General features: G+C 45.1%; 1 protein-coding gene across 1 annotated transcript in view; it reads right to left on the bottom strand.

Moving 5' to 3' along the window:
- The window catches only part of SNX31 (sorting nexin 31), an 80,955-nt gene that overhangs the window by 23,565 nt on the left and 35,147 nt on the right, over positions 1-22,243 (bottom strand). The window contains exons 6-9 of the mRNA XM_068984016.1: positions 17,681-17,771; positions 15,485-15,572; positions 11,599-11,668; positions 79-171 (exon numbers count right to left, since the gene is read on the bottom strand). Of these exons, the coding sequence (XP_068840117.1) occupies positions 79-171; positions 11,599-11,668; positions 15,485-15,572; positions 17,681-17,771 (342 nt within the window). The remainder of the gene's footprint in view (positions 1-78; positions 172-11,598; positions 11,669-15,484; positions 15,573-17,680; positions 17,772-22,243) is intronic.

The raw sequence follows: 22,243 nt of genomic DNA, 5'->3' as shown, positions 1-22,243 counted from the left end.
TTACAGAAACAGCTCAATTCCAGTATGTTTCTCTAACTCTCTTCCAAGAGATTTCTCTTGGTGCAATATTTCATTCACCTTTGTTTGGTTGTCTTCTTTCTGGAGAGCCTCTAATTTCTGCCTCTGCACCTCTGTGGGTTTGGCCCATTCTTTTTCAATGTCTTGTATTGCCTTAAAACAATATAAGTTGTAAAATTAGCAAACTTAACAGAAATGAATTAACCTAACAAAAATATACTCGTGTATGAAACGCTATAAAAACAGACCCAAGTGGGCATATATAAGGATTTAGCAGGTTATAAAGGTTACATTTAAAATTAATTGGGTGTAGGTACAATGGTTTAGGTACAACTGATAGCATTTGGAAAAGAAAATAAAATTTTCTCTTTCCCCACACTACCCAATCAAATAAACACAGATAGGTTAAAGATTCAAATGTAAAAACCATAAAAGAACCAGAAGAAAGTGAGTATTCTTATCTGATCAATAGGAAATAACCTTTCTAAGCTACAAAGACAAATAACATACAAATGCATATGTAATTACATAAAAATATTAAAGCCACCAAGAATAAAACTAAGAAGAAAATGGCAAACCAAGGCAAAACTGCATCATATGTGGCAAAGAGTTAATCTTAATTACATAAAGCAATAGTAAAAATATAAATACCTCTAATAGGAAAATGAAGAAATGCTATATATCAGCAATTAATAAAAAGGAATTACAAATGACAAGTGCAGATTGAACCTCACTAGTAATCAAAGAATCTGTTTGCCTCTCAAATTGGCAAAGATCCATCAGTTCAGTTCAGTCGCTCAGTTCAGTTCAGTTCAGTTCAGTTGCTCAGTTTCATCCAAGCCTTTGCAACCCCATGAATCGCAGCACACCAGGCCTCCCTGTCCATCACCAACTCCCAGAGTTCATTCAGACTCACGTCCATCGAGTCAGTGATGCCATCCAGCCTTCTCATCCTCTGTCATCCCCTTTTCTTCCTGCCCTCAATCCCTCCTAGCATCAGAGTCTTTTCCAATGAGTCAACTCTTCACATGAGGTGGCCAAAGTACTGGAGTTTCAGCTTTAGCATCATTCCTTCTAAAGAACACCCAGGACTGATCTCCTTTAGAATGGACTGGTTGGATCTCCTTGCAGTCCAAGGGTCTCTCAAGAGTCTTTACAACACCACAGTTCAAAAGGATCAATTCTTCAGCACTCAGCTTTCTTTATAGTCCAATTCTCACATCCATACATGACTACTGGAAAAACCATAGCTTTGACTAGACAGACCTTTGTTGCCAAAGTAATGCCTCTGCTTTTTAATATGCTGTCTAGGTTGGTCATAATTTTTCTTCCAAGGAGTAAGCGTCTTTTAATTTCATGGCTGCAATTACCATCTGCAGTGATTTTGGAGCCCAAGAAAATAAAGTCTCTCACTGTTTCCATTGTTTCCTCATCTATTTGCCATGAAGTGATGGGACCATATGCCATGATTTTAGTTTTCTGAATGTAGAGTTTTAAGCCAACTTTTTCACTCTCTTTTTTCACTTTCATCAAGAGGCTCTTTAGTTGTTCTTTGCTTTCTGCCATAACAGTGGTGTCATCTGCATATCTGAAGTTACCAATATTTCTCCTGGCAATCTTGATTCCAGCTTGTGCTTCATCCAGCCCAGCGTTTCTCATGATGTACTCTGCATATAAGCTGAATAAGCAGGGTGACAATATACAGCCTTGACATACTCCTTCCCCTGTTTGGAACCAGTCTGTTGTTCCATGTCCAGTTCTAATTGTTGCTTCTTGACCTACTTACAGCTTTCTCAGAAAGCAGGTCAGGTGGTCTGGTATTCCCATCTCTTGAAGAGTTTTCCACAGTTTGTTGTGATCCACCCAGTCAAAGGCATTGGCATAGTCAGTAAAGCAGAAATAGATGTTTTTCTGGAACTCTCTTGCTTTTTCTATGATCCAGTGAATGTTGGCAATTTGATCTCTGGTTCCTCTGCCTTTTCTAAATCCAGCTTGAACATCTGGAAGTTCATGGTTCACATACTGTTGATGCCTGGCTTGGAGAATTTTGAGCATTACTTTGCTAGCATGTGAGATGAGTGCAATTATGCAATAGTTAGAGCATTCTTTGGCTTAAAGAATGGTGTGATCAGATAACCATGATGGTGTGATCTCTTACCTAGAACCAGACATCCTGGAATGTGGAGTCAAGTGGGTCTTAGGAAGCATCACTACAAACAAAGCTAGTGCAGGTGATGGAATTCCAGTTGATTTATTTCAAATCCTAAAAGATGATGCTGTGAAAGTGCTGTACTCAATATGCCATCAAATTTGGAAAACCCAGAAATGGCCACAGGCCTGGAAAATGTCAATTCTCATTCCAATCCCCAAAGAAAGGCAATGCCAAAGAATGGCAATGTGAAGACAAATATATATATAATATTCAGAGTTGGCAAGGGTTTGAAGAAATAGGAAGCTCATATAGATCTGACACAATTTAACCTGGTACAACTTTATGGAGATAGTTTGGTATTTAAATCTAAAACCATCTACAGGAATGATAAACACAGATGTAAGAAAAATGTATTAATAAGGCTATTACTACTATATTGAAAATTTTTCAACTATAAATTGTGGCAAACATATGCTTAATGCTTACTGTGTGTCAGGCAATGTTCTAATTGCTCTAAAACCAAAATCAACCCCAGCCCCTCCCCTCTCTGGTAGCTACTAATTTGTTCTCGGTATCTACTTGTTTGCTTTTGTTTGGTTTGGTTTGTTCATTAATTTTATTATACTATTTATTTATTATTTTATTTATATTTTGATGAAATCATACAGCATTTGTCTTTCTCCATCTAATTTATTTTAGCAAAATACCCTCAAGGTCCATCAGTATTGTCACAAATGGCACAATTTCATCTTTTTTGTGGCTGAGTAGTATTCCACCCAAGGAATGCTTGAAGCCACCAGGTAGATGAAAGAGACAAGGAACAGAAACTCCCCTAGCACCTCCAGAGGGAACATGGCCCTGCCAATACCTTGATTTCAGACTTCTGACCTATGGAACTGTGAGAAAATAAATTTTTATTATTTTAGAGCTCCTCCCCCATAAAGAAAAAGCTCAATCCTTACAGCACCTTATGAAGTAGGTGCTATTAATAAATGCCCCAAAATAGGTGATAGAGTTTACGTATAATCAAATAATAGGTTATGCTACTATTTAAAATTATATAAACTATTTAACAACACGGGAAAGGTCCATGAGACATTGGTACATGAAAACATGTCTAGTTACAAAATAAGGGCATAGTAATCAGGTCCTGATTTTTATAAAACAAAAAAATAAATAAAAACCAAGCCCCAAAGACCTTGTATGTACACTTAGCAGTCAAGAAGAATGGATGTGCACATGAGTGAAATGAATTAATAGTATACACAGTAAAAACACTGAAAGTTAAGAGTCTATATGTATGGTTGATATAAGATTTGGGATGATGTTTACTTTTGTTTTTGAGTCCTTCCATATCTGCATGTTTTTATAAAATGAAAACAAATTTTATAACTGAAAAACAATGAGTGGTGAATACACTATTAGGCCCTGTTGGCTGGGCTTTGAGCAACTGGACCAGCAAATGTTTCCACACTCCAACTCCCTGACGGGCTGCTCAGTCCTCTGTCCTAATCTGCACTGCAGGCTCAAGCCGAACAACACTGGTCTCAACGCCAGAGCTCACTGAAGACAGAGGCCCCCTGGATCTCCTGAAGCCCTCGGCAACCTTTCCTGTGCTCCTCCCCTCTTCTCCTGGCACGCAGCCTCCCTTCCCCTTTATCCTTCCTGGCCCCAGGACAGGCCCTGAGATCAGCTTTCCATCTCATCAGCGGCATACACTTAGCCTGTGCTATGCTGACAGTGAGTGCTGTGCTAAGTCGCTTAAGTCCTGCCCAACTCTTTGCGACCCTGTGGTCTGTAGCCTTCCAGGCTCCTCTGTCCATGGGCTTCTCCTGGCAAGAATACTGGAGTGGGTTACCATGCCCTTCTCCAGGGCATCTTCCCGAGCCAGGGATCACATCTACATCTCTTATGTCTCCTGCACTGGCAGGTGGGATCTTTATCACTAGCTGACATCATGCTTTATTTAATGGAGTTTTCCACTGGTCCTCAAACTGTTAACCCTTCTAGAGAAGAACCAGAGCCCTTTACCCCAGTGTATCTCGTGCAACGTCTTAGAAGAATTTGTGCAAACCCACAAACAATTCTTTGCTATCAGGTACTTTATACCTTAGTATATGATAGTCTGAATATAGTATATGAATATACTGAACATAGTATATGAATATAATACAGTGTATGATAGTATATACCTTAGTCTGAATGTAAGTCTATATGTTATGTCCCTCATATCACTGAGGGACAGGGTATGCCTTAGCTCCAAGAGGAGAAAGAAAAGCTGAATACATTTTGATATTACTATTGAAGTTGGGGAAAAGGAGACAGATTTAAAGAGGAGAAGAAAAATAATTACTATTTGTTGAGAACTTTTTAAGATAAGTTTTCTCATTGACTTTTTCCAAATGGTTCTGTGGGTTAGGAACATTTACCCCCATTTTAGAGATGGGTAAAATCAAGATCCAGAGATGTTATAACTTTCAAGACAATCCAGTAAGTAAGTGGCAACAGTTGGATTAAAACTCGGATCTGACTACTCTACCAAGCCCTCCTCCTATTGCCCGAGACACTGAATTTTGACCACATAGGCAGCTACACACCCCAAGACTTTCTCCTTATTGTCAACTGTTCTCATAACTGAACTTAGATACCATACCTAAGCTAAGAATGGAATTAGCATGGGTGTGAAGAATGGAACACCTTTTCTTTCCTGAATTCACTTGATCTTAGAGCCCTGTAAGGACTGTTAGAACCTGGCAATGATGTCAGAGAGAAACCTGACTAAATATACAAGGTAAACAGCATTCGTGGTGCTAAGTAGGTAAGTACTAACTAAAGATACATCATTCATCATTAGAGGACCTGGGACTTTCAAATGTAGAGCTTTAAATAGCCTACAGGAGAGGTAAGATAAATGTTTTTGTTTTACTGCCCTTGAAAACCTTTGACCCTGATTATGATTTCACAAGTCATCACTCAGATATATTATATACAGTGCCTCGCTCCAGACAGTGAGAGAGTCAAGTTTAGATAAATGTCTCTACTCAGTTATATGGTTCCCCAAAGACTGGCTGACGGAGACTCATGTGGAACCTAATTTTTAAAATTGCATGAAATCACATAAGTCACGGTTTTCATGAGCTTCAATCACACACACTCTAGTGCTCTCTGCAGAGTCTACAGTAGTGAGACAAGGCAGCAGCCACTTGGCTCCGGGTGGTTGAGGCAGAACAGATCAAGGCTAGGGCGCATGTTGGGTCATGGGGGTATTAGGAGGGTAGTGATCAGCCCACACTCCCCTCACCACACCGCATGCCCTGATGCAGGGCTTGGCCTGCCTAGTGGAAGGGGCACCTTTTTCTAATTTGCACAAATTGTAACCAGGCCAGTGGTGGCCCTGCTGAAATGTAGGCCCAGACTGGACAGAGCCTTCGGTATTTTTTAGAAAATCCATAAACTTCTATTTTCATAGGCAATCTTCCACTTTGTCTGTGGTTTAGTTGTTAAGTCATATCGGACTCTTGTGACCTCATGGACTGTAGCCTGCCATGCTCCTCTGTCCATGGGATTCTCCAGGCAAGAATACCAGAGTGGGTTGCCATTTCCTTTTCCAGGGCATCTTCCTGGCCCAGGAATTGAACCCAGGTCTCCTGCATTACAGGCATATTCTTTACCAACTGAGCTACGAGGGAAGCCCCCACTTTATTTAATGTCACTCAAAATTTTGAAAAGAAGGAAGCAAAGACCTTGTGGGAATCCATTTGGCTCCTGGGACATCACTAGACACACTAGCTTTAAAAAAAATTGAGAGTATTTCTTAATGGTTAATTATGATGGCACCATTATTTATCAGAGGAACTCCCCAGACTTCTTCCATTCACTTTTTAAAAGGATGATTGCTTCTCACTCATTCATATCTCCTAAGTGCCCAGGACACAGTCTGTGCCTTTGGCCATTCAGAGTCTAATTAGAGAGACGAAGATACGAACCCGCATTCACAAGACTGGGTGGGAGTCCCATGATGGAGGGCAGAACAAAATGCCAAGGGGGCAGAGAGGGAGGGGACAGAGAGGACTTCCCGAAGGAGGCAGCAGTTGTGGGTCCCTTCCTCCTGCTGGCCTTGGGCCCCCTTTCCATTTCTCAGGAGCTTCACTCGAATTTGAGAAATGATAGAGGCAGGGGCTGTTATGACATCAGCTATACAGTTTCTTGAAAACTTTACCAGGCAAAGAGCTAAGGTTTGAATATCAGTCTGTTAAAGCTGGAAGAACACCTAGAGACTGTTAGTTCAGTCTCATTGCTTCACAGGGAGACATTGTAGTTCCAGTTCCAGAAGGAAGAAGGGACCAGTCCAAGGTCACCCAGAGGAGAGAGACACTGACAGAGCAGGGGACAGAAGGCATTTTTTAAACTACCGTTCAGTGTGCTTTTCAAGAAACCATCTTTTCCCAAGCCATAAGAGGAGAAAACACCATCAGTTTCTCTCTGGTTTACAACTCCTTAATGAAGATTGATAAACATCATATGCTGCTGCTGCTGCTGCTGCTAAGTCGCTTCAGTCGTGTCCTACTCTGTGCGACCCCAGAGACGGCAGCCCACCAGGCTCCCCCGTCCCTGGGATTCTCCAGGCAAGAACACTGGAGTGGGTTGCCATTTCCTTCTCCAATGCATGAAAGTGAAAAGTGAAAGTGAAGTCACTCAATCATGTCCGACTCTTAGCGACCCCATGGACTGCAGCCTACCAGGCTCCTCCGTCCATGGGATTTTCCAGGCAAGAGTACTGGAGTGGGGTGCCATCGCCTTCTCTGTCGTATGATGCTAGTAGTTCCCAATTCTTGTTACCCTGTATCCCTGGAAACCATCCCACAGCAACAATACTAGAATTAGGTGATGCATTGTCAACCGAGGATGTGCTGGCAAACAAACCAGATGTAACTAACAAGGTATTGTAACAGCAAGGATACAGTGGTGCTAAGGCTCAGGGAACTTTATTTAAAATGGTAAATCACATTCCAACTCCTGTAACGGGAGTAAAGGTACATTGAACATGATTATGCATGGATCAAAGCAGGACGTAAAATGAGCTGAAAACTGTATTCTAGCCATAAAAGCACAATAGTGAACATTAAACTCTTAATAAGTGATATTCTGATTTGCCTTCTTAGAGTTTCATGGAAATCATTTACTAGATGGTCTTGGTCTCTTAAAAAGTCCCCTAAGGAGAAATGGGTGTGAAGGTTGTGACTCCTCCAGTGACATTCTGGCTGCTGGGTCCGCTGTGACCTCTCAGCCACACACCCAGCTTCTCTGCCCTGTGCCGAAAAAGCCAAGGTCCCTGGTGGGGCTGGTGGTCTACTGGGGGAGATCTCTACACAAACGATGCTCTATTTTGTCACACTGAAAACTCCGCTGATTTTATGATACCATGATCTTGTGTGACACTAAGGAAAAAGACTGCCAAATAAATTGTGACACAGAACCACAAGGCAGTCCTGTGCAGCATATCTCTCCCGGCGGGTAATTGCTTTCATTTCTTCTGAGGCATCTGGCGATTTCTCTCGCCTGCAGAGGCACTGCTCAGCCTGTGCTAGGCAGCCCTTTTGCTTAATCTTAGTATAAAACAGAGCAGTTTCCTCTCTGTGTGAACATAAAGCACTTGGTTGTCACTTTGCAAGAAAATGTGAAACATAGAGCCGTGGTCATGTCTTCAAAGATGAACATTTGCTTTCCTGGTACGAAAGGGAACCCTGCCACTCTGTCTTTGCCTCTCTGCGTAAGCAATAACTCCCCTTCCGTCCAGAATCATACTTTTTGAAGTGGTTTTAAATGACAATTAGACTCAACACATATATCAACAACACACCTAATCCTACTAAAGGGAACGACTCTTTATCAGTTGCTACATAACAAACCACCCCAAAAATGAGGACTTCCTAAAAATAATCTAATTAAAGCAATGGAATTGCTGAAAACAAGACCAAAAGTCACCTAAGGAAGTATGTGTTTTTCCTCTGTTATGCTCTTTAGCAAACCAGAGCATCAAAATCCATCCTTTTACCTTTTTTTGCTATAACCAAATTACTGCAGGAGGTTCTATTAATGTTTTCTTGTCTCCTGAAAGAAAGTGAAAGCGTCAGTCACTCAGTTGTGTCCGACTTTTTGCGACCCCATGGACTGTGGCCCTCCAGGCTCTTCTGTCCATGGAATTCTCCAGGCAAGAATACTGAAGTGGTTTGTCATTCCCTCCCCCAGGGGATCTTCCTGACCCAGGGATCGAACCCTCGTCTCTTTTGTCTCCGGCACTGGCAGGTGGGTTCTTTACCACTAGCCCATCTGGGAAGCCCTCCTTGTGTCTTAGCAAAGCTCATTGAAAGCAATGTCTGGGACTTCCTTGGTGGTCCAGTGATTAAGAATCCACCTGCCAATGCAGGGGACTCGGGTTTGGTCCCTGATCTGGGAAGAGTCCAAATGCCAACAGGCAACTAAGCCCATGCATCACAACTACTGAGCCCACGCTCTAGAGCCTGCGATCTGAAACTGCTGAGCCCACGAGCTCTAACTACTGAAGCCCCAACTACTGTTGCCTAGGGCCCAAGCTCTGCAACAAGAAAAGCCAGAACAATGAGAAGTCCACGCACCACAACTAGAGACTGACTCTGCTCGCGCAGTTAAGAGAAAGCCTGCACGCAGCAATGAAGACTCAGTGCAACCAAGAATAAATAAATAAATAAACGTTAAAATTTTAAAAGGATTATACCTGTTTTTTTAAAAAAGTAACATCTGAAACTTCTCCCCTCTCTTCAATTCTGCCTTAGCTTATGAAAAGCTACAGAGTACAGCAGTTTAGAACCACGCTACATAAAAGCCACCTGCAAATGTGTTTTTAAATCCCTTTTCCTAATCTTCCATGTCTAAGCCTACTCAATCCTTTGTCAGCAAACTTTATTTCTTCTTCTTAAAAACAAAGATGGCCAGGATGGAGGGGACACATGTATACCTATGGGCGATTCACACTGATGTATGACAAAAACCGTCACAATGCTGTAAGGTAATTAACCTCTAATTAAAACAAATAAATAAACTTAATTTAAAAAATGTAGATAGCACCAACTGCCTGACAGAGTTACTATGAGGCTTAAATAGAACAATGTATTTCATACAATTAGTACAATGTAGGATCCCCCAAAAGGCTTAAGGCTAAGGTCATGTCAGGAATAGTTCTAGTTTCTGGAGATAATAGCAGTAGACAAACAAATCCCCAATTTCATGGAGAAATCATTCTAGCAGGGAGAGACAGAGTAACTCAAAATTTTTATATAGTGAAATGGTAGAAATGCTAAGGAGAAAATAAAACAAGTATTTGTGTCAGGATGTGGGATTTATTCTGAGGTAGGATTTATTTATTTATTAAATAGTAAATAATTTACTTATTATTCAAACCTTGGGAGGGTTTGAATAGGCCAGGAATTTGACCCACCGTTCTGGGCTTAAGAATAAACTGTTGGGTAATTTCAAGGAAGTCCTTAAAAGAAGCTTCCAAATTTCCCTCCAGAACTGTCTAAGTCAGGCCTTGGGAAAGGATGGGCCTCCAAAGATGCTGCCCCGTGAAGCTGAACAGTGGCAGGGAGTTGGGGAAGAAGAAGGAGCTGAGGTGAGTGGCTGAGGTGGGCGGCTGAGGTGGGCGGCTGAGGTGAGGGGGCTGAAGTGGGGGGCTGAGGTGGGGGGCCGAGGTGGGGGTGCTGAGGTGGGGGCTAAGATGAGGGGACTGAGGTATGGGGGCTGAGGTGGGGGTGCTGAGTTGGGGGGCTGAGGTGGGGGTGCTGAGATAGGGGGGCTGAGGTGTGGGGACTGAGGTGGGGGGCTGAGGTGAGTGGCTGAGGTGGGGGTGCTGAGTGGGGGGGCTGAGGTGGGAGTGCTGAGGTAGGGAGGCTTAGGTGTGGGGACTGAGGTGGGGGGCTGAGGTGAGTGGCTGAGGTGGGGGTGCTGAGATGGGGGGCTGAGGTGTGGGGACTGAGGTGAGCGGCTGAGGTGGGGGTGCTGAGGTAGGGGGGCTGAGGTGTGGGGACTGAGGTGGGGGGCTGAGGTGAGTGGCTGAGGTGGGGGTGCTGAGATGGGGGACTGAGATGGGGGGCTGAGGTGAGCGGCTGAGGTGGGGGTGCTGAGATGGGGGGCTGAGGTGTGGGGACTGAGGTGAGCGGCTGAGGTGGGGGTGCTGAGGTAGGGGGGCTGAGGTGTGGGGACTGAGGTGGGGGGCTGAGGTGAGTGGCTGAGGTGGGGGTGCTGAGTGGGGGGGCTGAGGTGGGAGTGCTGAGGTAGGGGGGCTGAGGTGTGGGGACTGAGGTGGGCGGCTGAGGTGGGGGTGGCCAGCAATACATCACAGGGGCAGCATCTGCTGACCTCCAGACAGATGAGCAGAACCTTCACTGCATTGAGTCGGGAAAAGAAAGGAGGCCAAATTCTAAATGTGCTTTTCTGGGGGATGAGCGGAAGGGGTAAGGCAAGACCAATTACATCATTTGCAGGACTTAGTACAAAATGAAAATGTGGGGTCCTTTTATAAAACCTTAAGAATTTAAGATGTGACAGCAGAGAGTGAGACAAGCCTAGGGCCCCTCTGGGCGCAGAGGGAAGGGGCAGTGCAGCCTCACAGGCCACTTGCCTACAAAGCTGGCCCTGGAGACAGGCAAGCTACTTGCTGGTTTAGGAAAAAAAGATTATGCTAAAGTGAGATTTAGGGACCATGTGTGACTTTAAACTGGCTTCCCTGGTGGTTCAAATGGTAAAGAATCCACCTGCAGTGCAGGAGACCTGGATTCGATCTCTGGGTTGGGGAGATCCCCTGGAGAAGGAAAAGGCTACCCACTCCAGTATTCCGGCCTGAGAATTTCATGAACTGTATAGTTCATGGGGTCTCAAACAGTCAGACACGACTGAATGACTTTCACTTTCAGTTTTTCTGTGACTTTAGATTAGCAGGGATGTCCTTTCCTGGTTATTAAATTAGCCTAGATGATGGAGTGTCAGCTGCCAGTGTGAAGAGACGGTTAGAATGGGGGTAGAATTCTTTTCCCTCAAACCCTGCTTCTCTTAAAATATTTGTTTATTTATTGTGATTAAAATATGCATAACAATTTAACCATCTAGAGGTGTACAATTCACTGGCACTGAAACACTGACAAGTGTTATATAACCATCACCTCTCTTTATACCTAAAGCTTTTTCATTATCCCGAGCAAAACATCTATCCCCATTAAACAATAACTCCTCCCCCAACCCCAGCCCCTGGTAACCTCTGTTCTAGTTTCAGTTTATAGGAATTTGCCTCATCTAGGTGTCGCCATAGAATTCTGAACTGCCACACACACGTTCTCTGTTTCAAACTCAAAAGGCCTATAATATCCGGTGTTCTGATAGCCCTTGGTTCCCCTCACCTGCATGTGGATCAGATCTACAGCTGTTCTGCAGTCCATCAGCCTGGCGTCGAGGGATGGGTCCAGGTACCTGCATGATTCAGGAGTGTTCAGTTAATTTATGACACAGTTGATGGGCATACCTGGGTGGGCATGCTCTCTCAACTGGTGGCCCTCAATGCCTTGAACCAAGGCCCCTTTCCCAGCACAGCCACAGTCTTCTGCCTGCCTAGTCTTCTGGTGACCTCTGACCTCTTCTGTTTCCCATTGTCTTTATGCTGCTGCTGCTGCTGCTGCTATGTTGCTTCAGTCGTGTCCGACTCTGTGCAACCCCAGAGACAGCAGCCTACCAGGCTCCCCCATCCCTGGGATTCTCCAGGCAAGAACACTGGAGTGGGTTGCCATTTCCTTCTCCAATGCATGAAAGTGAAAAGTGAAAAGTGAAAGTGAAGTCGCTCAGTCATGTCTGACTCTTAGCAACCCCATGGACTGCAGCCTACCAGGCTCCTCCATCCATGGGATTTTCCAGGCAAGAGTACTGGAGTGGGTTGCCATTGCCTTCTCCACCATCTGCTTATTTAACCAATATTTATTGAGCAACTATTATATTCCAAACCCTGAAACACATCAGTAGGCAGAGCAAAGTCCATGCTCAACTTATATTTTATTTGAGGGGAAAAAGAGAGTGGTATGCACTAAATGGGTAAACAAATGAGACCATTTAAATAACTGGTAAATTAAAGCAAGAAAACAAGACCCAGAATAATAAGGTGCTCAAATAATGTTGATACATACTCAGTTCTGCTCAATGTTTCATTATCTCTGTTCTTGGTGAATTATAAAAGTCAGCCATAATATATTTACACTCACTTATTCTTGACTATAAACAGAATGAACAACAACAAAATTAAGGTTGATTTCATCTGAATAAAAATAACCCAACCCTGGACATACAAGGATTTTGCAGCTGTTACAACAGAAGCCTGTGAAAACACACTGCCTGATTCTTAGGATCTGACTCATATTGTAAGCCTATTTAATGTCCTCTGTGAGTAGACAAGCACAAAAAATAAGGCTTTAGAGAAATGGTCCACATCCCACTTAAATCAAGCCCCAACTCTCAACGCCCCCTTCCCACCTGCAATTCCTGGCATAGCCATCTGCCCTGTACCCACATCCGTATCACTGTCCTATGCCCAGGCCCCTCACCTCTTGCCTGAGCTGCTCAGGTGACCTCACCAGACATTCTGCCTCAGTTGTGTCCCTCAGTCCCACGCTCCACATTAGAACTGGAGTAGTCTTTCCCAAGGAACCTTTCAGATGCTCATAGTCCCAGGGGTTAGAGCATTCATCCTGTTGACTCCCAAGGCCCTTCATAGGAGATCCTGCTTTCATTCCCAGTTCTATCTCTGACCTCTCTCCCCTGGCCCACACTCTGTACATTCCAACCTTGTCTTCTCTCTTCTCCCTCCATTCAAAAGACCACTCCCCTCACCTGCCTTCTTCCTGGACTTCTCGGCCTCTCCCTCAAGCCTCACCCTCGTGTCTCCTCTTCTGGTCCCTACTCCCCAAGGCTGTGTTAGCAACCCATCCCCTGGGCTTCCTCAGCTCCCTGAATTTACCCTGATCTCTGCTCTGATAAGGCTGATAGTACACCAGGCATGAAGATCCCTGGGCCCAGGGGCTGGCTCCTATTCAGACCGCTTGCCCCCCTGGACCTTGGCAAAGGGACTTGCAAATAGCAGAGCTTCATGTTTGTCTAGCAGATCCAGGACTGCCAGGATGAAGTGAAGTTACACGTACTATGTGAGTGCAGTAGCCAGCCAAGACTGGACCGAAACCGTCAGGAGAGGGTACGCCAGGGTTGGTCTATCACCAGTCTGAAGGCAGAGTGAGCAGAATCACGGAGCTCAGCAGGGGAGGGGGAGAAGATGATGGGATTGTCATAGACCAGGAAAAGGATGAGAATACAGATGCTTGAAGATCAACTTCATTCTAGCGGCTGGGGAGAAGCAACGGAAACATTCCTATGTATATTCCATTTAGCTATTTCACCCCTGCACCCCAGGTGCCCTATGTGGCAGAGATAACAACCGTTACACCAGAGATGGAAAGCCCCCAGACTCACCCCAGACCAGAGCTCTGAGAGGCCAGGGCAGGCCACCCTCTGGTCTAGAAGGAACTATACCATCTTTGGCAAGAAGCATCAGGGAATTGACAGAAAAATCCCTAAAACTCGACTTGGTCTCACCGCCAGCTCTCACCTGCTGGGGATTCCACAGCGAGTGATAGTCGACCTAGCCTCTCTGCTCCCACCTGGTGAGGGCTCCCTCAGGACAGAGGGCCAGGACCTGCAGGATCCTACCCCCAGACTTGCCCCTTCCAGTAACCTAGTCCTCAGCTCTAAGAGCTGAAGTACGCCCTCCTTTCCTCTCGGTTCCCATGAGCAAAGGCAATCTGCCTGGATCTGAAATACAGGCTGGCGATGGGATAGACATTTTATCTTGTACTTATGATCTAGAATTTATCTGTTTGATGTAGACACAGGCAAAGCCCAATTTCTAATTCAAGTTTAAGATGAGGGACAGAATCCTCATCTCTTAGAGAGTTCGTGGATAAAACAGTCTAATCCAGAGGGTTTGTTTTTTAATTACCATTTTCATCATGATTATTATCACTATAACAATAAAAAACATGACCAAAACTTATTGAGCACATAGGATTACTCCATTTAACTCGCACTATAATCCTGAGATAGACTCTATCATTAATATTCTCATTTTACAGATAAAGAAATTGAGACTTAGAGAGCTTCAATAACACGGCTAGCGTTATTGAGCTAAACCCCGAGACACACATATTCAGATCCCAGGAACAACTGTGCTTAGCCACCTGTTACTCTCTAAAATTTCAGACAAAACTGCATCCTTTTTGCCTTCTCAGGGCTCTCTGCCACATATTGCAACTATTTCTCAGAATACTTTCGAATAGTAGTACGTGAACTTTTAGCCTTGCTGGGAATCCCTTTCCAAAATTTGAAGCCACAGCCTGGAGCTCTAACAAGGCACCGCAAGGATAAGATTATTACTATTCCTTGATTTCAAATGCCTTTCTTTAGAGCTTCTGTGTTCAGATTACAGAATAACTGGGCCAGGAGAGAGTAAACCAAAGAAGCAATCCAATATAGCCACAGTGATATACACTAGGAAATACAGACTAATCTGCCCCCCATGCCAAGGGAGAGTGTCCTGCTTCTCACTGTTATTTTGTTCACTTGTTCTCCATAGGATCCCTTGTGTCTGGGGGAAATAAAAGTGTTTTCTGCAAAAATACAGCAGATTTTTCCCCCCTAGTTTTCATCTCAATCTAGGAAAATATGTCTGGCTCTGGTAAATAAGCATGTATAATTGGAATCCATTAGGAAGGTAAGCAGAATACATAGAGTTCAAGTTCACTGCAAATTGGCTGAGCCCACTCTTTGCCTTCAGAAAATACCACAGTTCAACAGATAAATCAGACTTGCTTGTAATCATCAATAAACTCCTTCAATTAAATAGTCATTCATATATTCCAAAGCAAACCCTGCAATTCCTTTCCATTACCTGCTTCAATCGCCAGCCCCCCACCCCCAGCCTAATCTTCATGGTTGCCATCCTTACGATAATATCCCTCAGGTTTTTAATCTGAGCCAGTGAAAGTCATCCTCAACAGCCTATTCTTTAGGACAAATGTTCTGGTTCATTTCCTCTCCCCGCCCTCCTTCACTGCTTTCCTCTTGACCTTCCCCAAGCCCCTGAGCTCTGTCCAGCTGTTAGACTGTAAGCCGGATGTGGTGAGATTCAGACAAGTTCTTATTAGCAAAGCTAAGATATCCCGAAACACTCTGTCATAATAAATGCTTACTCACCACTTCCTGAGTCCAACCTTGCAGTTTTCCACTTCGGAACTTCGAAGGCTAACATATGGGAGTTCAAAGTCTGCCAATTTTTTCACGGCTAGAGAAAAGAAGAAAGAGTCTTCCTGGTTGAAATACATACATATTTACACACAGTGTTTATATACAGTGCTTTAAAGTGATAAAATAGAGCATTTATATTGGAAGGAATAAAATCACATTAATAATATTCTTTTGCATTTGTATACAATTTTTAACTTTCTAAAATTCATTCTGGAGAAGGCAATGGCACCCCACTCCAGTACTCTTGCCTGGAAAATCCCATGGACGGAGGAGCCTGGTAGGCTACAGTCCGTGGGGTCGCTAAGAGTTGGACACGACTTCACTTTCACTTTCACTTTTCACTTTCATGCATTGGAGAAGGAAATGGCAACCCACTCCAGTGTTCTTGCCTGGAGAGTCCCAGGGATGGGGGAGCCTGGTGGGCTGCCGTCTATGGGGTCGCACAGAGTCAGACACGACTGAAGTGACTTAGCAGCAACAGCAGCAAAATTCATTCAAAAAATGAGTAGCCTTTGATCCTCATAAAAGACCAGTGCCTTGGGCTTCCCTGGTGGCTCAGTGGTTAAGAATCTGCCTGCCAGTGCAGGACACACGGGTTCGAATCCTGGTCCAGGAAGATCCCAGATGCTGCAAACAAAGCAACTAAGCCTGTGTGCTACAACTATTGAGCCTGTGCTCGGGAGCCTGGGAACTGCAACTACGCCCCACCCCCCTCCGCCACCCCACAGCTACTGAAGCCCGCATGCCCTGGAGCCTGTGCTCAGCAACAAGAGAAGCCACCACAGTAAGTCCATACATCACAACTACAGGACAGCCTCCGCTCGCCAGAACTAGAGAAAGTCCGTGCAGCAACGAAGATTCAGTGCAGCTAATAAATAAATTAAAAAAAAAAAAAAAAAAACCTCACAGGTATTAAAAAAAAAAGGACCAGTGCGTTGAGTAGGGAACATTTTCATTGTGATATGGATGAAGAAACTGAGGTCCACAGAGATCCAATGCCTTCACCAGCACACCACAGCTACTGGTGGCCGAGTTAAGAGGTTTTCCTAACTTCCACCTCCAAATCACCTCCCCAAAACACCTGAGAACATATGTAAACTACTCAGAGGTAACATACCATTTCACAACAACAACAACAACTTGTAATTTCTAAAAATGCACTGCGAAGAAAAGCAAAATGTATGGGATAAGACCCTGATGCTAGGAAAGATCGAAGACGGGAGGAGGGGACGACAGAGGATGAGAGGGTTGGATGGCATCACCGATGCGATGGGCATGAGTTTGAGTAAACTCTGGGAGTTGGTGATGGACAGGAAAGCCTGGCGTGCTGCAGTCCATGGGGTCGCAGAGTCCGACATGACTGAGCACCTGAACTGACTGATATGAAACATAATGTCATTGGTCACTATCTCACTGCAAGTATAGTTTTTTAAAGGATCTAAGAACTGAGTTATACCATCCACGCTTTAAAGCAAACATTCCTTAACAAGGAGACATGATGGTCTGATGGGGTCTGCTGATGCCCAAAGTCCAGCACTCCAGCACAAGGGGGCTGTGGCATGGCTGGTGGCCAGCAGCCAGGGCAGAGATGAAGGTGCGCCTAGACAGCAGGACTGGGGTCAAGAGCCCCCAGAGGAAGTGTAGTTACTGGAAAGAACTGACATCTTGCTCCTGACTGCACTGCCTCTCTGGAGCTGCTCACTCCCAGCTCACCCCCAGCTCCAAGGCACAGTGAAAGTGAAAGTGTTAGTCCCTCAGTCATGTCCAGCTCTCTGCGACACCATGGACTGGAGCCCATCAGACTCCTCTGTCCATGGGATTCTCCAGGCAAGAATACTAGAGTGGGTTGCCATTGCTTTCTCCAGTGGATCTTCCCGACCCATGAATCGAACCCAGGTCTCCTGCACTGCAGGCAGATTCTTTACCGTCTGAGCCACCAGGGAAGTCCAAAGGCACAACCTCAACCCCCCACACAGATGTCCAGTCCAGCAGCCAAGATCATAGTAGGGACCGCACAACGGGGAGTTCCTCTTGAGGGGAGTGTAACCGGCCCCTCAGTGGTGATCCTTCGTCTCCTGGCTGAGCGCTTGCCCACACCAGCCCACACCATCTCAGGCTGCCTGTACCTCCTCCTGTCCTTCTTACCAGACAGCCTGCCCTTTTTGCAAAACTGAATGAGAAACAGGCCGAAGTAGCCCAGCAGCTCCTGACACAGTCCAACGTTGTGTGACACCACCTTTAACCAAAGACAAGAAAAAGGGAAAAGTTAGGAGCGGCCACCTGTAAATGCCAATAAAAAAGAGCTTTAGGGGGGCAGTAGACACTAAGAGAACTCTTTCCCGAATCTAAAAATGGTTCAAACTCATTTTAGAAAATTTAGAAATTAAAAAAAAAAATTACAGTAAAGAAAATAAAAATTGGTCCCCCTGCAGTGGACATGAACTGGTCCCAGCTGAGACTGGTTTGTCCCATCTCACATGCAGGCGTGTCTTCCCAGATGGTTTTGGTCTTTATTGTCCCCTGGGGGCAGTAGCCATTCACCACGATCATTTGTCCAACTTGCCTGCCCCAGGGGCTGGATTACCAGATCCTGGGAAAAGGGATGTTCCCCACCACTTGGCTGGCATATGAAAGTATACAGGATAATGTCCACCTGTGATACCTCAGGCTTCCTTCTCTCTGCTGTCTGCTGTGATGGTCAAGTCTAACTCATGTGGCTTTTGCTCAGTAAAACCTCTGATCCTGGGCACAGGCTGCCTTTATTTCATATTCCTCTTTGACCTTTACTTCAAACAGTTTTCATTTCAACACAGATGATTTCATTTGTATCCACTGGTCATGAGGCCGTAACCTTGTAACATTTCACGTCCATTCACCCTCCCTCACCAAGGTTCCTGTTCCATTGGCCTTTTCCCTCTCCACTTAGCCAGCCCACCCCTCTTTAAGGCAGGGTTCCTGGGTGATTTCTTTGCACACCTAGTCTGAATTCGCTGGACCACCTCTGCAACATGTGAGGGTCCTCCTATACAGCTCTGTTCATGAGCTGACCTTTTAGGCAGTTGTATAAATGCTAGACTCAAAGTGGTACTTTTCCTGCCTGAGGTGTGTAAATTGCCTTGAGAGACAGTCTAAAGAGGTGGATGGTATGAGTGAGTCTTCTTAATATAGTGCTGAAAATAAACATGAGCTTGGGAACTTTTCACAGCTTTTACTCAATGTTTATCCCCATTTTCCTTCTTTCTACCTTACTCTTTTCCCTAGGCCCTTGCAAAAATAAGCAAACAAACAAAAAGTCCAAACCAAACCACAGGGCACCTCTGTGTGTGGGGCTGAGTGTGCACCAGTAGTAATAGATTGCAAAGTCATCCTTTCCTAAAGTAAATATGACCCACATCCACTCAAATTAGATTCCTCTCTTCTCTGACTCATTCAGTGAAAACAGCAAGCTTACATGCCAAGGAAGATAGTGGAGTGAGAAGAAAGAGGACAGAGATGCTTTCTACAATGTATAAAGACATAGATAAACACCTTCTTTCAAGAGGAGAAATCAATACAAAAAGAGACACGATAGTATTTCCTTCTTAGCAAAAGTTAATGATGCTTCAAAACTCAAATACCACTAGTACAACTACATTAGCACAAATGCATACAAAATAAAAAGAGATTTTACTTTGTTGCTGGTCCTTAAAAGAACCCAGCAGGATAGCTGGAGAAGTGGAATGAGAGTGGTGAAGTGAGAGCGGTAACAAGTAGGCTTGAAAAGATACGGATGATAATTTTTAATTACAAAATGCAAATTACATTTTATACCAGCTATGGAATTTCCCTGGAAGAGAATTCACACCAGTGCCTGGCCAAGTGTTTGCTTTCGGACTTCTCTGGTGGCTCAGATGGTAAAGAATCTGCCTGCAATGTGGGAGACCTGAGTTTGATCCCTGGGTTGGAAAGATCCCCTGGAAGAGGGCGTGGCAACCCACTCCAGTATTCTTACCTGGAGAATCGCCTGGCAGGCTCCTCTGTCCGTGGGGTCACAAAGAGTCAGACATGACCGAGTGACTAAGCACAACACAGTACAAGTGTTCGATTTGCCTTTTAGGGAAACTCCTTTACTTTGTTTTACTTCCAGTGCCAAGGATGTCCATGCCGTGGGTTTGAATTTCTCACCAGCCAATGTGATGGGAGAGGGGAAGTTCATTTTTCTGAGGTTAAAGTACCTCATTCATCTTATGCTATTAGTTACAAAGGGAAACTGGCCAAGACAGGAGGCATCGTGGAACCCCAGGCTTACTGCCCTGTGTGTGTGCTTAGTCGCTCGGTCGTGTCCGACTCTTGCAACCCCGTGGACTGTAGCCCGCCAGGCTCCTCTGTCCATGGGATTTTCCAGGCAAGAATACTGGAGTGGGTAGCCATTTCCTTCTCCAGGGAATCTTCCCGATCCAGGAATTGAACCCAGGTCTCCGGCATTGCAGACAGACAGTTTACCATCTGAGCTACAAGGGAAGCCCTCCAGACTCACTGCCCTGCTCAGTGTTTATTCAGCACTCCTTCTAATATCAGTACCAATACCAATATTGATGAAGAACAGTAACCGCCACTGCTGATGCTATAATTGCTGAGACATCAACTCAAAAAATTAAATAACTTACCCAGACTCAAACAGCTGGGACGGGGCAGCTCTGTAATTTAAACCTGGGACTTGACCTAACCCCAGAAGATAGGAGACCCCATATTCCCAGCAGCAGCCGACTCCAGCTGCAGTTATGTCTAATTTGGCCAGTGAGCCCAGTGTGTGAAAAACATGTCAATAATGGTGTCTACAGGCAGGGTGGCTGCTCTCCGGGTCTCTACAGGTCCAACCATCTGCAAATTAGCTTACACCCTGCAGCTACATCCCTGTCTTTCTCTGAGTCTGTGTTCCCTACGCCAGCTATCACTGTCTTCTTCTGTTGTGTGTCTGTCTCCCACTTTGTTCGTCCTGGGAGGGTAATTTAGGGACCTGTGATTTGTGTTCTGGGGTCTTTCGGTATAAGATCCCTCAAGTGTTCAACATCAAGAGCCCTTGATGCATTTTAGAAAGATCATTCTAGTAATCAGTACAGATGAGCCAGACTGGAAGCAGGGAAACTAGTTTGGGGGGCTGTTAGGGGCATAGGGATGGAAAGGAGGAAACAGGGAGGGTGAATGAATAGCAGAGAGATGGGATGTAGTGGAAGCAGGATTTGGGGGGCTAAGGAGGAGGTGGAGGAGCAACCATAGTAACTTCTCAGTGAATGGATTTAGCAGCTAGGTGGCTGCCGATACCATGCAAACGGGTCGCAATCCAGCAGCCAAGAAAAAGCTGTATGTGGTGACTTCAGTTAGGAAGAAAGTTATAAAATTATCATTCTTGAGCACAGCAAGACCTAGAGAAGGGGTATTTCCTAATCTGAGGGTGCAAACAAAAGGGCGCAAGTGAGCTCAAACCTCCAAGCTGGGAAGGGGAGCCAGGATGCAACAGGAAGCGCCCAGAGTCTCAGGGCAAAGCAGGCTCAAGGGCTGGGCGCCCAGCAGGGAGCACCAGCTCAGAAGCCAGCCGACACCAGGACTTCAGCACAGGGAATTCCCGTCCTTGGAAAGGTCCTAGAAACTTTCTGACCCCCTCCTATTCATAACTTCTTATTCTCCATTGAATGTTTCTCTGGAAGGTTAGAATTGGTGAAAGCATTGCAATCTAAAATGCAACTGGAGGATATAAAATGGAAAACCCCACAAGCGTGCCCTCAAAAAGACAAGCCCTAAGGACTGAGAGGCTGATTTCTCACAAATGCCTGATTCACAGAAAACTGATAATATTGGAATTATTTTTAAATGCTGGGGAGCTGGTCCAGGGTTGCCTCACATTAACCTTGGGAAATTTTGCTCATGGTTTCCAGAGATCCAAACACGATATGACCCAGGTCAGGCTGGTCTCATGAAATAAGTGGAATGGAGCTTTGTTTGTGTGACTGGACTGGTTTTGTCTGCTCAGGGAATTTTCAAATCCGGTCTCTGTTTGTTTTGGTTTCAGCAGTCTTTAACTGAACTCTCCCTCTTTACGTTCCCAGCCTGGAAATACAGTCTCTTCCAAGCCCTCAGCGGACACGCCAGCAACCTCTCCAGTTTGTATGTCCCCAGTTGCCAATTCCTCTGCTATTTCCCGATTACATGCATCTTCTTGACAATCTTGAGATGCCTGATTTTACCTTCCTATTTAAGTTGATAAACTAAAACCCTCCATAGGAGAGGGACCTGGGAGCCAACCCAGGAGTCCTCTCCACAGCTCAGTTGAGGGAGGAGAGGCCACAGGGGCCAGGTTAGTTATGGCTGCATCTGGAGAAAGAAGAATGCTTTCTGGGTCCCATCCTCTGGGTCCTTAGAGAACTGAGTGAAACACGGGGCTGGCCCTGTGCACCCATGATTAGAAATGCTGGGCGTTGGTTTCCGGAGTTTTCCCTGCATCAGAGAAGGGAGCAGTCTTTCTGGCTTTGATAACCCCACTGTCGTTCTCTGCCAGAACCTGACATCAGTCTCCCTGGATAGACTCATCTGGGCTCCATCCTCCATCCTGCTCCCAACCATGGACATCCCATAATAAAGGACTTTGAGTTTTTGCAGGAGGCACACGCCTGGCTGAGTTCCAGGGAACCAACACCAGCCCACGGGCAGTGGGGAAAACCGAAGAGATCCCAG

This window comes from Capricornis sumatraensis, chromosome 11 (genome assembly GCF_032405125.1).
Source record: "Capricornis sumatraensis isolate serow.1 chromosome 11, serow.2, whole genome shotgun sequence".
In the NCBI taxonomy this organism is placed as follows: Eukaryota; Metazoa; Chordata; class Mammalia; order Artiodactyla; family Bovidae; genus Capricornis; species Capricornis sumatraensis.
This window is presented reverse-complemented; position numbering and strand designations above follow the sequence as displayed.